Source organism: Amblyomma americanum, chromosome 3 (genome assembly GCF_052857255.1).
Source record: "Amblyomma americanum isolate KBUSLIRL-KWMA chromosome 3, ASM5285725v1, whole genome shotgun sequence".
Classification (NCBI taxonomy): Eukaryota; Metazoa; Arthropoda; class Arachnida; order Ixodida; family Ixodidae; genus Amblyomma; species Amblyomma americanum.
The window spans coordinates 181,645,367-181,664,200 of NC_135499.1; the positions used below are offsets into that span (position 1 = coordinate 181,645,367).

The following is an 18,834-nucleotide window of genomic DNA, read 5'->3' on the forward strand; positions in this document are numbered from 1 at the left end:
GGCTCTAACCAAAGTCGGCGAATTACCTGGCCAGCAGCGCACTGGCTGCTCGAATTATTCAGTGAAATTAGCGTCGTAAATTTTGCAACTGCAAAAATTTTCGAGTGGAGTGCTGGGATTTTGAACGGGCTGTGATTTTGAGCAAAATGATATTGAATTTTCAAGTATTTTACTTTGTGCGGCTGCCTGTGGGCCTTATATCATAAGTGATCACCTAGCATATCTTTTTGATGAGTAGCATTCCCTTCCCTGCAATTCCAACCAATTCAAAGTGCTCCATGTGGCAAAATTACTGTTGATATGTACATTAGGACCTCCTGGTAGGTTTTTACGGGACTGTGAAAAAAAAGACTGTAAACTAGCAGAGAAATTTAGTCGCAGTGCACATCGAGAAGCGAATGGCAGGAATGAACCGAGCAAAAATTTACTTCAATGATAGCATGCCAAATAAATTCTGTGTTGTTGTCAGCCGCTGTTTTTTTTTTTACTTCCTGCAAGCGTAACATGCTTCTGTAGAATTTGCAAGGCTTTGTTGTTCTCACAATTATGTCCGGTGGCACTCACAATTGTTCTGCACACACAACAGGTCCTGCGATGTCTGCCAGAGCAGCTGTCATTTTAGATTACTATTTAGTGTGCTAATGGAGCTGCTGAATACTTTTTCAATGGAGTCATAAGTTTGTTCTTGTTCATTTTTTTTAAGGCTTAGAATTTATTTGCTCAACGTCTAGTGCTTTGGTGATGGTTTGGTATCTACGGAAATGTTGAGAAGTAAGCTTTTAAAAGAAACTGTGCCCGAGCAGGAAATTGAATTGTGTGAACTCATGGCTGGGCGCTAGACTGACTAGGGATGTGGGAATATTGAAATTTTTAATATGAACTGAATACGAATAGGAAGAAAAAAAATAGCTTTGAATAGTGAATGAAATATCAAATATCTATTCAGTACAAAAAAAAATTATTTCAGAAAATGAGAAACAAGCAAATGTTTTGCTCTTATTTTTTTTTCTAAGTACTAGTGTGTGCTCTTTGCAACTGAAATAAACAGTGCTCTTTCAACTGAAATAAACAAAACTAGACTGCCTCAGCACCATATAAAAAAACATGATATGCACAGAATTGTATACTGCATGATTACAAAGCATAAAAGTATCCATCCTGTAATCTGGTCATGCAAAATAAAATCCATAACATGACAAGGGAAACAAAAATAGCATGATGGCTAGTAAAAGCTCATTAATTCGGAGTTCAAAGAACGGAAAGAAATGCCCGGTTTATCCAAAGATTGATTTATAAAGTGCCCCGCGGTGCCGAAAAAAAAAAGCTACTGAAAATGCGAAAGTGCGGTAAAGTCTATGAGGTGGCTTCATCATGCAAACACCTGTAAGCCCGTGGCAAGCGCCCATTTTCGGTGAGCTGGAAGACTAACGCAAACGTAAGCAAGGGGGGAAGCACACTGGGGTCGGAACGGCGAGACTGCTTCTAAAAACGAAAAAGAAATGACCAGCAACACGCCAGTCGGTGTCCGAAAGCGGCATGGAGCTAAGATTAGTCTACTGGCAAATGCACGTGCCGACAGCTGCAGTCACCACGGGAGAGCGGCGAAGCTCAGAAACCAAAACTATCAGCCAGGTTATTTTTGGCCTAGCGACAGGGGCCTCCAGACGTTGTCATGCCTGCTGTTACACCCACTCAAAAGGTGCGCAGGTTACAATGCACCATGCAATAGACAAGATTTTCTCACAATCACTTGCCCTGTTTTGACACCTCGGCTCGCCCCTTTGGGAGCCTCATGCAAAATTCCGCCAATAGGCTTTCCCACATACCGTAGTTGACCAAAACATATGGTGAGCGAGTTATGAAGGTGACAGGCCGATTGCCATAGGTGTGGGCATGAATTATGTGGCATATTACGGAAGGGTTAAAAAAAAAAAAGTGCGCTTTCGCATTGCTGTTGTTAGAAGCGGGTTGTCGGCCATCTTATTCTCAGCACTTATGGTATGTGGAAAAGCCCGTTTGCGGAATGGCACACGAGGACAAAGTTTGCGGCATCGGAATTCGTTCGGTCCACGCGATAAACGATTGAGAAGAAAGGGAACAGGACCTTTGTATTGTTTTCCTGGAACTTTAAGCTCGATCATCAGATAATATGCCCAGATATTGCGGTTCTGCCACGGTCAAATTTACGAAAGTCAATGTGGTATATGATCGCTGGCAGCATTCACGAATTTTCGAATATTCGGATATTCACGAATATCAATTTCTCGAGTACGAATACAAGCCAAATATTAAACATATTCACTTCGTATTCGAAATTTCGAATATTCGAACGCCCCTACTTATTTCCCATTTTACTACTCCTGGAACAAGAGCTTAAACGGAGCCTGAAATAATTTTGATGGTTATAGTGTAGTGCCACAGATCTGTAGAGATGGTTTTTGTGAGTATTCAAATGAAATTTAAAAGCTTCACATGGACTCTATGATTTCAAAATAGTTGTTTTAAATTGCTGCTCGGAGTAGCTCAAAACTGATTAGGGTGAGATCCCACCACGCATTCTTAGCTTCCCCCCTTCTCCGATGATGTCAAAGGCAAATTGCACAAGCCTTCCCACTGGGCATGCCCAGGTGGCGTGGGCGGGATGGGGCCAGATGGAGAGCCGAGGGATGCAGTCCTGACCTGTTTTCTTTATTTTTAACACAGTAGTGTTAAAGGCCTCGTTCACCAGAAAATCCGCTGTTGGCATTGTCAGCGTCCGTCGGTATTGTGAGTGAAAATCACGGGCAGTAGAGAATGATCTTCTGCATAAATGGGAATTAACCCATTAAACTATTGCATCATACCCTTAAGGCAAAGCTTAAGTGTCCCCTTCAGTTTTTTTTTGTGGCACGTTGGCGTACACGAGTTGAGAGGGGGGGGGGGGGGGGGGTGAGTGAGAAGGGGCATTCACTTTTAATCTCCGATATTTCCGGTGTTGATCAAGCTAACTTGAAAATTTTCACAGTGCGGTGACGAGTGATAGAATACCGATTACTCCTGTACTTTTCCTAACCTCAGGAAATATCATTTCATGGTCTCTTTAAAAAATAGTGTGCGCAGTTAAAGGGCCCTCGAGCCAAAGCACATTTTTTTTTAAGTTCTCGCCATTGGTGACCATCATTTTTGTTTAAAACAGCTTTCCTAGATTGCTCATCACATGATGAAGCTCCAGTGATTGTCTGCATCTCCAAAATGGTAGCAGTGGAAACAAAACAGCTTCCTGAAAACAGGACGAGGTATGTCTTATTGAATTTATTCATTCTTATTTTTCATGCATGATTGTCTTGTTGTAGTGTGTTAATTGTTATATTGGCACCAATGTCCCGATGGTACTTGACAAAGTATTTAGAGTATGAGCATACCTGTGCACACTTTGAATGCAGGGATAGCTAGTCGTTATTCTAACATTCTATCATATTAGCATCCATCATCAAATGATTTTGTTACTGCTGCCTGTCTAGAGCATTTGGTTTTTCTTATCTCTGGCGCACCCCTAACAGCCGCTCATTTCCTCTGATTGCTTGGCTCAGTTTTACGTTGTTTTGTCTGTTTGTTCTCGAGTGACTCTGCTTTGTTGCTGCCGTTTCTTGCAGGCTGTTCAAATTTTTTTGGCCAACACTGTTCCAACTTTGAGTTATTGATGAATTCGCTCTCACCCTACCTAATACTAGTCGTCCCAGTTAGCTCAGTTGGTAGAGCGACTGCTCTGGTGAAGCGGTGGACCCAGGTTCGAACCCTAGACCAGAACAAATTTTTCTTTAACTACAAAGTTTCTAGGAAGCTTTATAGCTTTCCTTTGTAGCCATAAGGCTGCGCCAAAGTGGATGCCAATGAATAATTACTCCCTTATTTTTGCAGGCTGTTGAGTCTTGAAGAGATCGCCTTGCGGCGGGAGCAGGCTCGGCAGCGTCACGCTGAGCGGATGGCCTTGGCAGCAGCTGGCCAAGATTCTCCGGATGCTCAGAAGAATGGTCATGCAAGTAGGCATTGCAGCTTCATATTCATTCAGTTAGCCTTTTTTTCCATTGTCACCATCACCCGCCCTTCTCTTTTACCACTTATCCCTTTCCGCAGTAGGTTAGGTCTTTCCTTAATCAGGCTAATCAAGCTGGCCTTTACCCCATTCACTTCCAAACCCGGTGATTTGCTGGCTGGTGGTAATGGAACCAAAGTCTTTGAAGCCAGTGAACCGCTGTTTGCTGGAAAAATGTTTGCTTTAAATAAGTAAAAAGAGACAGCGCTGCTGGAAAAACTTTTCTTGTTTGCTTTGTAGCTAATACGCGAGATCACACTAATGTCTCAAATATTTTGATGGGGGAAAAATCTTTTTTTCGAAGCTTCTTTTCAACTCAAGCATGATATCAGGAATACACAGGAATCTCAATGCTATCAACAGACCATGATGCTATAACCAAGGAAGACGCAGCAAAAAAAAAAGGGAAAAAGAATAATTAATTTTAAAACCAGTTGCTGTCCTTGATTATAATAAAGGTATGGGGGTTGTAGACCGTGAATACCATCTGCTAACATTGTTCCTCATTTTGCGCAGGTAGGCCAGAGGTTACAAGAATTTTTTTTTATGTGATAGCTTTAGCGGTTAACAGCCGCTACATTCTATACTGACAAACCACTGGAAAAAAAATTTGCTACACCGACTAGAAAGCTCATCTGGTCACACAGATCATTGAGGAGGTTGTGCTGCCCGGCTACAAGCAAAGGGGGAAACCAAATATAGCACCATTCCCAACGCATCTAGAAGCTTGTGAATGAGGCCATTTTGCTCAACAGATACCCCCAAATGCTGTTAAACCAAATGGATCACATAGGTGCTTGGTCTGCAAAATGCAGGGCAAAAAGTGCTAAAATTGTTGGGAATGTCAACGGTATAATGTGGTGCTTCACATTACTGACAGGTTCAAGATATTCTACACACAAAAATATTTCTAGATGCTCAAAATTTGCACATATTTTGGGAGCAAAATAATATAAAATTGGTGCCGCTGAGATGTTTACAGTGCAAGTTATTGTTGATTCTTTGCAGCGACCTAGGTTGTGTTCCTGCCCCCGAAAATACAGCTCGAAACTGCGCAGGGAACGCAGGGAAGTGATTGGGTTAAGGGGTCAATTTTTTAACTGCTGGACTGGTTATGCTTAATAACTTTCAAGGATGCTGTAAGCTTATGCCATTTGAATATGACCATTCCAGTATTGTGTCTTGAGTGTCAAAGAAGTTGTTTGTATCAGAATGAGGTAGTCAGTGAGTGAATTTATGAAAAAATTTTCATTTTAAAAATATGACAGTCTGTATATTTTCTCAGCATAGGTGATTCAAGGAAAGACACTCATACAATATAAAACGAAGCAGTTGTTGTTTTATGACCTTTTTTTTTTTTCACACCATATTTTTAAAAGCAACATTGGTTTTTTTTTTTTTTTTACCAGTTTCAAAGGTAAACCTTGGGCACGAGAACTCATAAAAACTAAAGTATGCAAACGAGATAAGAAACAGGTGTTGTATGTTTGGTGCGATTGCACGAGAGTCTGCCTGTAGTCTTAAAGCAAGCTTGTAAGCATCCAAAATGCAACCTTTTCCTGGTCCTAATGGATGTTCGATTGTGCTTTACTAAAATGTGTACACAGCTGCAGTTGACACTATTTACCACACGATAGCAGATGAGTGCCGTTGTTCAAGCTGTTTTACAGTGTTTTACATAACACAGTTACACAGCATTATTTGCGTCAAGCTCTTCACTGGGGTCTCAGTCCGACATTTTCACTTGCATCTCTTTTACTGGGGAAATAATATAAGAAATAAGTGCTGCTGGTTCCTAAGAATGCCTTTTGTTTGCATCTTCTTTTTCTTCTTTATGGTGTGTTCACATATATTATTCTCATTCACAGCACCGGTTGTCGAAGAGTGCATTCCTCAAGAGACAGATGACAATGACTCTACATTTATTGCCTTTGGACGGGTCTTCAGCGGCACGCTAAAGTGTGGCCAGCAAGTGTATGTCCTGGGGCCCAAGCATGACCCAGCCAAATTTCTTGAGAAGGTTAGTTAATTCCTGCGCATGCAAATGGCTTGACTCTGTTCTTTCTCCTCTGATAGATGTTACAGCTTTTACCCTTGTGTCTTGCAGTCTGTGACCGTTAATCCTGCTCTTAGGCTGAAGGACTTGGGTCCAGAAGAGCATGTCACCGTGGCAACTGTAGAGAAGCTTTACCTGCTAATGGGAAAGGAACTGGAGGTGCTGGATTGTGTTCCTGCAGGCAATATTCTTGGTAAGGCATTGTATGTCTTTGTTTTCCCACAGTGTGTCAGTTGGCTCTTTCTTGGGTGCAGCCTGATTTCATTCCTTTCAGTTCAAAAAGAAAAATTATTTTAAGCATCCAGATGAAGCTGCTCAAGTACTGAGGCCTGCTGCTAAGCTGCATAGACACTTTTTCTTTCAAGTTGATAGTAGCAGTGAAAAATAGGTCACTAAGAAAGAGATAGTACAATATATAATTGCCAAATATACGATAAATAGACATGTTGCTGCAGAAACTGGCAATATTTTCTTTGGCAGTAGAGTAGGTGTGGCAGACAGGTATAAGGAATGGGAGTACATCTTTCATTTTTGGTTGCCTATAAAAATTTTGTATGTGCATCCATGAAATGGCCTCATGTTCAGCACCACCTGACCTTGTATTCATTTAATTTAAGTGAAGCTTTCAGAGCTGTCATTTCTGTTTACACACTTCCTTGCATTAGTTTTAAAGGAAGAAAGGGATCAAAATTCAGATAACATTTTCCTTGTACGCATGCACGATCACCACTGTGAGCTGCAACACGGAATCTGCTGGTGCGAAATTATCAGTTTACAAATAGTTTCATCTGAGATGTAGATTTGGTTTCTAACATTTTTATAGCTATCACAGTTATCAACATCATGTCATTTACTAATTGTGCAATGCTTGCAAACTGTGAAGGTTTGCATATTTTTTGTTCCACACCAGTCATCCTATGGTTGCTACCTTGCACACCCTCAAATTCTGCAACCTGAGATTCTTTCAGATTGGTGGGGTTTCACAGCAAGAGAACTAAAATGCATGCAGTGTTTTGTAGAAACTGACAAACACGTGCTCGTTGTTAATTGGAGAACAGTGGGCATTGCACAGTATGACATCAGTATTCTGGAGCACATGATCGGCACATCACCATTGCAAATGAACTCTTCAATTTTTCACTGCATAAAGTTGTGCCCTGGACTTGCAGCGCTTAAACCAAAGTCATTTTACAAAAGATACCCCGAAAAAAGAAAAATTGAGTTTTTTTCTGCAATTTTTCATTATGTTCCATGGTTACCAATATTTTTAATGTATTGAGTGAGAAGAAATTACAGCTTAAATTTTTCATGTCTCTCTTTCGTAAATTGACCTGTATCTTCTGAGTGCAGTCATGTTTTTGGAATGTCCAGCAGCTGCTTGCAGTGGTGGCATCCTTTTCTCACTTTCATTGTTTGAGTACCTCGAGAAATTTCTCACTGGATCAGTAATCTTGAGACATAAGGAGAGAAAATTGGAAACTTTGTGCAGAGTGGTTTGTTTGAAAATACTAAGGCTTCAGGTTGTTTTCATTTATTTTTTCATTCACCTTTTTTTTTTACTTCACTTTCCGTGAATGCAGGCATAGGAGGTTTGGAAGAGCACGTCGTGCGCACAGCCACACTGTCCAGTTCAGTGGCATGCGCACCCTTTGCGGACATGCGGGGCCCTGTGACACCCATTCTGCGGGTGGCCATAGAGCCACGGCGTCTGGCTGACATGGGTGCCCTGGTGCGTGGCTTGAAGCTGCTGCACCAAGCCGACCCCTGTGTCCAAGTGCTGCTTCAGGAAACAGGGGAGCATGTGCTGCTTACTGCTGGAGAAGTCCACCTGGAGCGATGCCTCAATGACCTCACCGAGAGGTATGTTCTTGAGAGCGAAAACATTTCCACATGTCTTTTATGTTTATTTTTGAACTATATTTTGTTTTTTGCCTTCAGCATGCAGCCTTATGGTTACTTATTTCCCCACGTGCGATGCACTGTCCGGCATATTTGACTGTACTAGATCATTCTCAAAGATTCATGATGATGTGTAGGTGATCCTGCTCCATCTGGGACTTGTCACAATGACATGTGCCAGGTCTCCAGGGTCTTCTTAGTCATGCTTAAATGCATTGCGGCTGACAGACTTCACAGTTTTGCTTTTGGTAATTGTCGAATGCATATGTTGTTATTGCTGCCATCAAGCTTTTTTCATTCACTAGCACAAGTGCACCCAAATGAACAGTTAGTGGCAAATTTTATATTAGTTAATCAGTCAGCGCATTTACACATCAGGTTGGTTTGTTTGAGATTTCAAACAGTTTCGAATTTCGCCCTTTGGTTGAACCTGGCATCACAACTGCATGACATTATCTCAGTATCTTTCGAAGCATGCATGCTGGTTTAGCATGCCGCTTATATTTGTAATTTCTGTAACCTCCTGTGATTTTTTAGTTCGCTCAACTTCTTAATGATGCTTTTTACTAGTCATTCCCCTCGTGATAATGTTCCCAGCAGTGTTGTAAATGTCACATTATGCCGTGCTCCCCCCCCCCTCTTTTTTTTTCATGGGTAAATGCTCACAGAGCACAGAACATTTCAGTCAGATATATGTGCGTTTAGAATCAGGTGGCTGCTGAGGTTTTGACTGTGTCAAATGCTTTCTCGTAATCTATGAAGGTTATATGTAAGGATTGGTTATTCTGCGCATTTCTGTGTCACCTGATTGATAATGTGAATATGGTCTATTGTTGAGTAGCCTTTATGAAAGCCTACCTGATCGTTTGGTTGAGTTTGGTTGAAGTCCTGACTATTAGAGATTACCTTATAAAAATACCATATTGGCAACGGACAGTAACCTGATCGATTGTAATTTTTTAAGTCCTTCACATCTCCTTTTTTATGGATTAAGATGGTGTTAGTGTTGGTATGCCCAAGGTGTTAAGGAATTGTGTATACAGGTTGGCTACTTTTCCTAGCATGATCTTCCCACCGTCCTTCAACAGATCTGCCATTACATGATCCTCACCAGCTGCTTTCCCGCTTTGCATTGCTCCTAAGGCTTTCTTTACTTCCTCTTTTATTACTGGTGGGATGTCCCACTGCGGTGTGCTACTGCCTCTCTCATTAACATCCTGATTACATTGGCATAAACTTTTCGGCTGCTTTAACTTATCCACATTGCTAATGACATGGCCCTTTTTGTCTCTTAAGACATGCATTCTGATTTTCTGATTTCTGCCTATGCCTAGTTTCCTCTGCACCGCTTCTAAGCTACCTCTGTTCTTTACAGTATGCTCGATTCTCTCCATGATAAGATTCTTTATGTCGGTAACCTTGCGCTTATTGATTAACTTTGATAGCTGTGCCAGTTATATTCTATCTCTGGGGTTAGATGCTTTCATGCTATGGTGTTTCTTAATTAAAACTTTCGTCTCTCTCCTGAGAGAGTTTGCTGGTATGCTGTCCAACTATCCTACAACCTGTTTTTACTGCGCTCTCCGTAGTGATAGCTTTGGGAGTATAGTTCATTGCTTGAACATTAAAGGTGCACTAGAGAGGAATCTGAACTCTTATTTTTACTGCAGGAACTCTATCCACACGTTTCGAGCATTTTTAGAAACTTCAAATTATTGTCCTGTGCGGCCGATTTCCCTAATTTTAATCGGATTAAACGTCCCGGCTCCCGCCTTTTTTTGAACTCAACGCTGGTGGAAGGAGGAGTCAACCAACGTGTGGAGTGCCTTTCAGCCAGTCCCGTGGCGGCTTCGCTTTCACTTTTATTTTGTTTTGTAGGTTTCTGGGAATAAATAGTTTCAGTTGCATACAGCATAGCCACAAATTAGGCCCACGGAAATAAAAGTCCATGTGGACTCTTTGATTTACGTATCACTGCTCCGATGGCAGAGCGGCAAGCCGCCACAGGACTGGCTTAAAGGCACTCCACGCATTCGTTGACTCCTCCTACCTTCAGCGTTGAGTTCAAAAAGGGGTGGGAGCCGGGACGTTTACTCCGATTTAAATTATTGAAATCGGCCACACAGGACAATAAATGGAAGTTTCTAAAACTGCTCGGAACATGTAGATCGAGTTCCCGCAGTAAAAATACGTGTTCAGGTTCCTGTTTAGTGCAACTTTAAGGTCGTCGTTCTCAGTTAAAGCTGAATATGTTCTGCACCAAGATCCTGATTTCCTCTACTTTTCCCCTTACCGCTAACTCATTCAGGGGCTTCCATTTCACTATTTTCTTCTGTTCCATGTTCAAATCTGGGAAAATTCGAGACCTTACCATCCTGGGGTCACTACAATGCATCCTTCCAATGATCTCCACATCCTGCACGATGCCAGGGTGGGCACGTAGTGTGGAGTCTATTTCACTTTTAGTCTCACCATTACAGTTCTCCCATGTCCACTTCCCTGTTCTCTGTTTTGCGGAAGAAGGTACTCGTGATCCGTAAATCATTTCTCTGTGCAAACTCTGCTAATAACTCCCCCCTGCTATTCCTGGAGCTTATGCCATGGCCCCGTACTGCTTTATCTCCAGCCTGCTTCTTGCCTACCTTGGAACTGCAGTCGCCCATCAGTACAGTGCACTATGCTTTTACTTTGCTGATTGCCAATTCTGTCTTCATATAAGCTTGCGACGATCTGGTCATCATGGCATAGGCCTGCACCACCTTCAGTTTGTACCTCTTATTAAGCTTAATTACGACTACTGCCACCCTTTTTTTAATACTACAGAAATCCTCTATCTTGCCAGCTACATCCTGATTGATGAGTCCCAACCTAGTTCTCGTCTGTTTGCTAATCCACGAAAGCATAGTACGTGCCTACTGCTTAGCACTGTATACGCCTCATCTGTCGTCTTAACTAAGCCCTATGACATCCCATTTAATGCCCGCTAGTTCCTCGAACCGCACTGCTAGACTAGCCTCACTGGATAAAGTTCTTGCATTAAATGAGGCCAGGTTCAATTTCCAATGGCGGACTGTCCGATGCCAGAGATTCTTAGTACCTTCTGCTGCATCACAGGTCTGAGCACCGCCTTGGTCAGTTTTCTGCAGCTGCTAGGGACTGAGGGCTGAGGAATTTGTTTATTTATATAGGAGGCTGTGGCCAAGTAGTACAGCAGGGTGACCAAATCCTGTTCTGGTGAGGGAGTGCGTTGTCGGTTCTGGTCACCGACATCAGGTTGCACCCCTCGCCTGGTTATGCAGTTCCATCGACATGCTATTTTTTTTTTTTTTTTGTAATCCGATGAAGAATTTCACTACACCAGGATTCATACCACAGTCCTCTTGCACGAGAGGTGAATGCTCTACGGTTGCACCATCGCTGCAGGTCTACAATAAACTCTTTTAAAAGCTTCAGTCTTTTTTATTTGTCTTTATGCTGTTCAGGTTTGCCAAGGTCGAGGTGAATGTGTCAGATCCTATTGTGCCCTTCCGAGAGACCATTGTGGAACCGCCCAAAGTGGACATGGTGAATGAGGCCATAGAGGACAAGAACCCTCTGCAGAAGGCACCAAAGGACGTGAGACACTTATTTGTATACTTCTTTACTATTCAGTCCATTGTGGCGCCGGTTGTTCGTACGGAGGCTGTTTTGGTTTGAAACGAACAGTAGTTTTCATTGAATGATTTCGAAGTGAATACCTAGCACCGCTAAGTAAAAACTCGAATATAGTAATGTTAAACTGCAGTTCCATTTCGCCTTGCATAGGCGACTCTACTTGTTTTTCTTGCATAGTATGACACCTTAATAAAGAAACGGATATAGTAAAGAGCTACTGGCCATGGCGACGTAAGTCTCGCGGAACGATGACATTGCGGCACGCGCACAGTCTAGGACATCTCAGAGCAACAGACACTAAACAGCGTAATCGTAAGACCAACATTCGGAGGCAAAGAATATCGAAGATGATTTTAAAAAAAAAAACGACTCTTTGAGATGACTTAACCACCAGGCTCATGAGCTGCGAGGAGAGGCCAAGTTTTCGAAAGCTTTGGGACCGTGCGACAAAGCGCGGGGTCCGCAGGGAAAAATAAAGCTGACTGCAAATTTCAGAAGAAGGCAGTGAAATGTAGGCAAGGGAAGAAAATGGCGAACGTTTGTAGCACTGGAAAGCGCAAGGCACAAAGTATGAAGTAGCAGCAGCAAAAAGCGGATACATGGCTGCAGTGCGTGGATGGTTTTGCCGTGCTCGATTGTGCCGCGCATGTTTCGTAACTATTTCCATCTAAATGACACTTAAGCCTTGGAAGGCGACATCGTGTTCAAGCAAAGCTTTGGTTTTTCACATGGAATCAAAATTCACCCCGCCTTCCCTTATATTCGTGCATATGTGATATATTTCCCCAAGACTTGGAGGAAATCAAGAACATAACATAAAATGTGATAAGCAAAAATAAATAATTAGCACATAATGAGATGATTAGGGCAAGATGGAAAGTAATTCTAAACGTTTATTTTCTGAACTAATACAATGTGGTTTGTAAGTAGCCAAATTAATTACCTGACAGCATCCTCAGAGCCATGCTATGACCGACAACCGATATAATAAAGACACTGATATAGTAAGGATTTTTGCTGGTTCGAGCAAGACAGCATTCTCGGAGCCATGCTATCACCGACAACTGATATAATAACGACACTGATATGGTAACGATTTTTGCTGGTTCGAGCAACTTTACTATAGAGAGGTTACACTTTATTTAGAATACCTTTTATGCAAAAAAAGAGGCAAGAGGTTGAAGCCTTGGATTACAATATAGGCATTTTTAAAATTGTCTATTTTTCTAACACACAATGCGATTGCATGAAAAATAAGAGAGTGCATTGAAGCTTTGTCATACTTAGCGAAGCTGTGTTGATACATATAAAGCATTGAAAGCTTTTGCAAAAATGCCCATTTGAAATTGGTGGACATGAAATTGGTGGACGTTGTCCTGTCCACCGTTCTTGTGATTGTGTCTTACTTTGTGCTAACGCTTGTACATAGAACTATGCGTATGCACCGACTAGCCCAGCAACAAGTGTTACTTGAGTCACCTACACACGGAGCCGGCTGGTTCGCTGGGTTTGAGATAGGTCCTGCCAAGTCACGTAGATTACACACTACTTGCCAGTGCCCATTCCTGCCATGGTTCATGCTGTTCCTTGCGTCAAAGGAAAATATTAGTTCATATACAAATCAGTTCCACTTTTGAAAATCCAAACTGTGCGTCAGATACCCAGCTCGCACTGGCGGTCGTTTTCCCCAACAAGTGGCTGGTAGTGCAAGAGCAAGGTTCCAGTTCACCAGGTAACTTCAGGAGCATGCTTTGCACCCGAATCCGAAACTACAGGACCATTAGCAGTTCAGTTGTTTTGTTCGCCGCTAAGCTAGCCGAGCTGCACACAAGTAGTAGTAGTATTAGTATTAGTACTAGTAGTAGTAGTAGTAGTATTAGTATTAGTAGTAGCAGTAGCAGTAGTGGTCTACTTAAAAAAGAAAAAAAGTGAAGGAAATAATGTGGCCTGGCGCGCGCTCGACAATTGCTATCTAATATCTTAAGCACTTGAGCTGCAGCCAGGGGAGGTGAAAGGGAAAGAGAGAGGATAGTGAGGAGAAATATAGAGGGGAGTGATAGAGAGAAAGGACAGGAGAGAGCTTTGTACAAAATACAAAAATTAATCAAGTTCGTGCTGTGGTGCTGGGGGACTATGTCCAGGCTCTGTTCGAAAAAATGAAAAAAGTGCAAAGTGTATGTGTGGGAGGGGCCACTGTGTACACTCAGCACACAAGTGGAAGGCGTGGAAGTTGTGCTGTTTTATCACCTTTGATTGCCACTTGCCTCCCACTGCTGGTCTTAATTGTAATTATGTTTGGTTGCACAGCTTTTGCTTATAGCTAGGACTGTGCAAAAATTTGAAGTTTCGAATGCGAATTGAATATGTTTGATATTCAGTTTATATTCATATTGGAGAAAATGGTTTGTTTATGGTTTTTGAGGAAAGGAAATGGTGCAGTAATTGTCTCACAGGGAGGTGGGAGTGAAAGAAGAAAGAGAGAAAGAGGTGCCCTAGTGCAAGGCTCCAGAATATTTTCGACCACCTGGGCCACCTGGGGATTTTTAACCTGCACTGATATCATGAGTGCCTTTGCGTTTCGCCTCCATCGAAACGCGGCCGCCGCAGCCGGGAACTCCGGCTCAGTAGCTGAGCGCCCTAACTTACACTGAGCCTCCGTGGCGGGTTTGAGAAATTTCAGAATATTCGGAAATTCTTGAGTTTTCGCCAGCGATCTATACCGCGCGCCGACTTTCATAAATTCGACCGTGGCAAAACCGCAGTATTATCCGACGATTGAGTTTAAAGTGCCAGGAAGACAATACAAATGTCCTGTTCGCTTTCTTCGTCGTTTATCGCGCAGACCGATCACATCCGAACTCTGCTTTGCTTGGACCTCGCGCCAAATTTTGCGAGTGGGCTTTCCCGCATAACACGCGTGATGAGAACAAAATTAAATGAACGGCGGCGCAAACAAGGACACTAACAAGAAAGAGACACCACATGCGCCAACTCATGCACCAACTCGCCCTTCAGGCCGTTATTCTGAGAACAAGGTGGCCGACCATCCGCTTCTAACCACGAAGAAGCGCACTGTTTTTCTTTTATCCTTCCATATGGGTGTGGACGTTAAGTCCACACCCATGACATTCGATGTATCGCATTCACAATTCCCCTATATTGAGCTCCGCCATCTCGTTTTGATCAGCTATGCTATGCTGGAAAGCCCACTTGCGGAAATTTGCATGAGTCTCCCATAGGGGCGAGTCTTGATACAGGAGGGCAAGCGATGGTGTAAAAATCCCGCCAACTGCATGGTGCGTCGTCAAGCACCTCTTAAGTGGGCATAATGGTAGACGTGACAACGATCGTTGGGCACCCGTCGTTAGGTCAAAAAATTGCCTGGCCGCGGAGTTTCGGTTTCTGAGCTTTGCTGCTTGCACACGGTGACGGCAGCTGTCGTTCCGCACATTGGCCGCTCTTTCTAACTCAGCTCTGCGCTGCTTTCGGACGTCGACTAGCGCGTCGCTGGTCATTTCTTTTTTCTTGTGTATACATTCTCCTCGCTTACGTCCACGTTGTTCTTCCAGCAAGCCGAAACCACGCTCGACACGGGCTTTTTGGTCTTTGTGCAGTGGAGCTTCCACATAAGGCTTCACAGCATTTTCGCATTTTCAGGATTTGTTTAATGTGAAAGCATTTCTAGGCTATGTCGACGGGGACATGTCCGCAAAGCGTGTCATCATAACCTATCCGCAGCAGTTGTGACGTTCTCAGAAGAGGTAGCACCAAACGAATGGTTGTAATCGAAAGAGAAAGACGTGAGGATGGTGCCTCCCCCCAAAAAATTATATATATAGTGTTTTTAATTAATTAATTAGAGCCAAAAATGTAAACGCCGAAATAGCGCAGACGTCAATTTAAAATGGGAATGGACGGTAAACTAGTAGGAAAATGTGCAAAAAGCGAGATAAAAATTTCGAATGAATTGAAAAGCGTTTTATAAATCAAAAGTAATCGATTAAAAAATTTTGATTCACATGCATCAATTAGGTAATTAACTATAAGCAAAAGTCAATGGATGTTTGAATAATAATGGGGCGAGAAAAAAACCATGACGCCAAATTTGAAAACGAATCATGGGGCCAAATTTGAGAAATGGTTTGGTTTGGTTTATGAGTGTTTAACGTCCCAAAGCGACTCAGGCTATGAGGGACGCCGTAGTGAAGGTCTCCGGAAATTTAGACCACCTAGGTTTCTTCAGCATGCACTGACATCGCACAGTACACGGGCCTCTAGAATTTCGCCTCCATCGAAATTCGACCGCCGCGGCCGGGATCGAACCCGCGTATTTGAGAAATGGGTGATTGAGATGAAAAGAAGGTATAATCGGAGTAAGACTGGTTAATTATTGTGAGTAATTACGTAAATGGGAAAAGCAACCATGGCGCCAAATTTGAAAGGCGACGAGTGTCGAGGAGGCGTCAAAGCTTTTGCATTCCTCCAATGGGGGTAGCCGCAGTGACCTCTAATTTTTTTTTGGGGGGGGTGTGAGGCATTTTATAAATCGACCTTCAGATCAATGGGGTATTTATTCCGGTATCTTGAACTCAGAATAATGAGGTTTTACTAGCCATAATGTTATTTTTAGTTACCAGTCATGTCATTTTATGGATTTCATTTTGCATGACCACATTACAGGTTAGGTACTCTTATGCTCTCTAATGAAGTAGTATACATTTCTGTGCACATCATGTATTTGTTAATATGATGATGAGTCAGTCTGGTTTTGTTTAGTTTAGTTGCAAAGGACATACAGTAGTTAGAAAAACGTAAGTGCAACGGCATTTGTTTATTTATCATTTTCTGAAATATTTTTTTCTTACTGAATAGGTATTCGATATTTGATTCGTTATTCGAAGCCATTTTTTCTGAAATATTCGTATTTGATTCGTATTCAAAAATTTCAATATTCGCACACCCTGATGTCTTCCTGTGGAAGTATGTTGAACCACATGAAAGACACACAAACAAAGCAAGCTTCCAGAAGCGTTATCCGCTTGAGATAAATACTTTAAGATATAGAATACCAAACATTCCGATTGAATGAAATGTCGAATATTTTATTATTCAAGCGAATATTTGCACAAGCCTAGTTTTATGGCATCATGTTACAGTATAATATTGGTGACATGGTATGATCACAGCTGACACGAATTTTTGGCATGAAGTGCATAATGTACAGTGTGCAAAATTTCGGGCGTTCAAGTGCTCTCCAGCTGCCTTATGAACGATATTAATGGGGGACCCATGACTCTACCTTCGGTAGCCATGTACACATCTTATCATTCCATGCAGGGGCAAAATTGTGAAGTTTTTGTGCTCTGCTGAGGAATGTTCACATGTTTGACTGACCCTATTTTTAGATTTTATATAGGTGGTAATTTTTTAGGCGGCATCACCGGCTGCCATGCTTCGGGTGCACGTAGCTGACAAGCTCCTGCTCCGCAAGCATATTTTCTTCGCTTGTTGCATTCAGCTTTCTGCCATCAGAGATTCGGCCAGGGGTCGAATTCCGTGCCATACCATAGCACTGCCATGTGTGCCATTGTTACTACAGGTTACAACGTGGACTTCTAGTTTTCTCGTGTCCTATTTCACTGTAGTTTGAAGCTTCTGGATGCATTTTGCAATGGCTATTACTGGCACTGAAATAGGCGAACAGCCGAACCACCCCGAAATTTACTCTGTTCTTTTTCTGCCCTGTTAGGAGACTTTAGTTAGGGCAACAACTAAATGCCTGTCTTACGTACACAAGTTATTAATGATTATAATATTCACAACAAGGGAAATTGTAGTCATACATGGGAAAAAGGACAAATATGCCAATTTGCATTGTATGCCTTTGTGATTTTTGTCATCTTTGCAAGCGCCCACTTTTCATGAAATCTGTTATAACCTTCTTTGTTATTTAATATATTTTAATGTGTACCAAATGTAACTCTGCAGAGGTAGCTGTTTTTGCCGCAAAGTAGAATGAAAGAGCATTCCATTTCTACTTTCAGGATGCTGATGATGATATCGCAGATGACGGAACGGTCACAATTTGCACTCCGAATCGACAAGTTGTTATCAAGTTGCGAGCTGAACCTCTGCCCCAGGATGTCACCGAGCTCCTTGAAAAGCACACATCCCTCATTCGAGACTACGACCAGGCATTGTCTTCTAGAGGTCACAAACTCCCAGAATCTCTGTCCAAAAACATAGCTGAGCTCCGAAAGTCCCTGGCCCAGTCTTTTGCTAATGCCGGCTGGCCCAAAGAGACAATGGACCAAATCTGGTCCCTTGGTCCTCGGAGGTGTGGTCCCAATATGCTTCTCAACAGGGTTTCTGGGTATAGAAGGGCACCGGTGTTTCAGCTTAGCCCCCAAGAAGCTATTTCTGCTGAATTAGGTGGTGACTCAAATGTTGCGGGAATGGAAACTTTAGAGCTTGGTGGAATCTGTGATATCGCCAATGATTCACTGCCAAGTGCGGAAGGACTCCACAGACAGCCAGGAGGCGACCAGAGATGCAGAAATGATGATAATGAGCTACAGAACACTGAGCAACAGACTGTTACTTCTTCTGCAAGTCCTGTTTCAAGTAGGGCCAAGGCATTGGCCGACTACGACCACAGTTTTGTGAGTGGCTTCCAGCTAGCTACGTTAATGGGCCCCTTGTGCCAGGAGCCAATGATGGGTGTTGCCTTTGTGGTGGATGAGTGGAACTTGAACCGGTCTGTGGAAGACCCAGGTACCTATGGACCGCTGTCTGGCCAGATCATATCAGCTGTCAAAGAGGGTTGCCGACGGGCCTTCCAAGCTCAGCCCCAGCGACTTCTCTGTGCTATGTACAGCTGCAGCATCCAGGTCACCTCAGATGCGCTTCGTGAGTGTTTCCATGCATGCTTTTTCTTGCCTTGCTTTTCATTTTGCAGTGAAAGCTGTGTGCGGTACATTTGGCGAAATCACAGTGTCATCTGTGCACCTGCCAGTGATGGATCACTTATTGTTAAATAAGGCGCGCGTCTGGCATGACAAGCACAGTGGTCTGTGACTGTGCATGTAACTGTGCCACGCTTACCCCGCACCAATACCTCCACACCTCACGACTAGTTGCTGCATCCGGCTGC

General features: G+C 42.8%; 1 protein-coding gene across 2 annotated transcripts in view; it reads left to right on the top strand.

Moving 5' to 3' along the window:
* The window catches only part of LOC144125568 (elongation factor-like GTPase 1), a 128,915-nt gene that overhangs the window by 14,991 nt on the left and 95,090 nt on the right, over nt 1–18,834 (top strand). For both annotated transcript variants that reach the window (XM_077659060.1, XM_077659059.1), the window contains exons 12-18: nt 3,176–3,275; nt 3,898–4,019; nt 5,941–6,092; nt 6,180–6,321; nt 7,709–7,988; nt 11,510–11,642; nt 17,726–18,590. In XM_077659060.1, the coding sequence (XP_077515186.1) occupies nt 3,176–3,275; nt 3,898–4,019; nt 5,941–6,092; nt 6,180–6,321; nt 7,709–7,988; nt 11,510–11,642; nt 17,726–18,590 (1,794 nt within the window). The remainder of the gene's footprint in view (nt 1–3,175; nt 3,276–3,897; nt 4,020–5,940; nt 6,093–6,179; nt 6,322–7,708; nt 7,989–11,509; nt 11,643–17,725; nt 18,591–18,834) is intronic.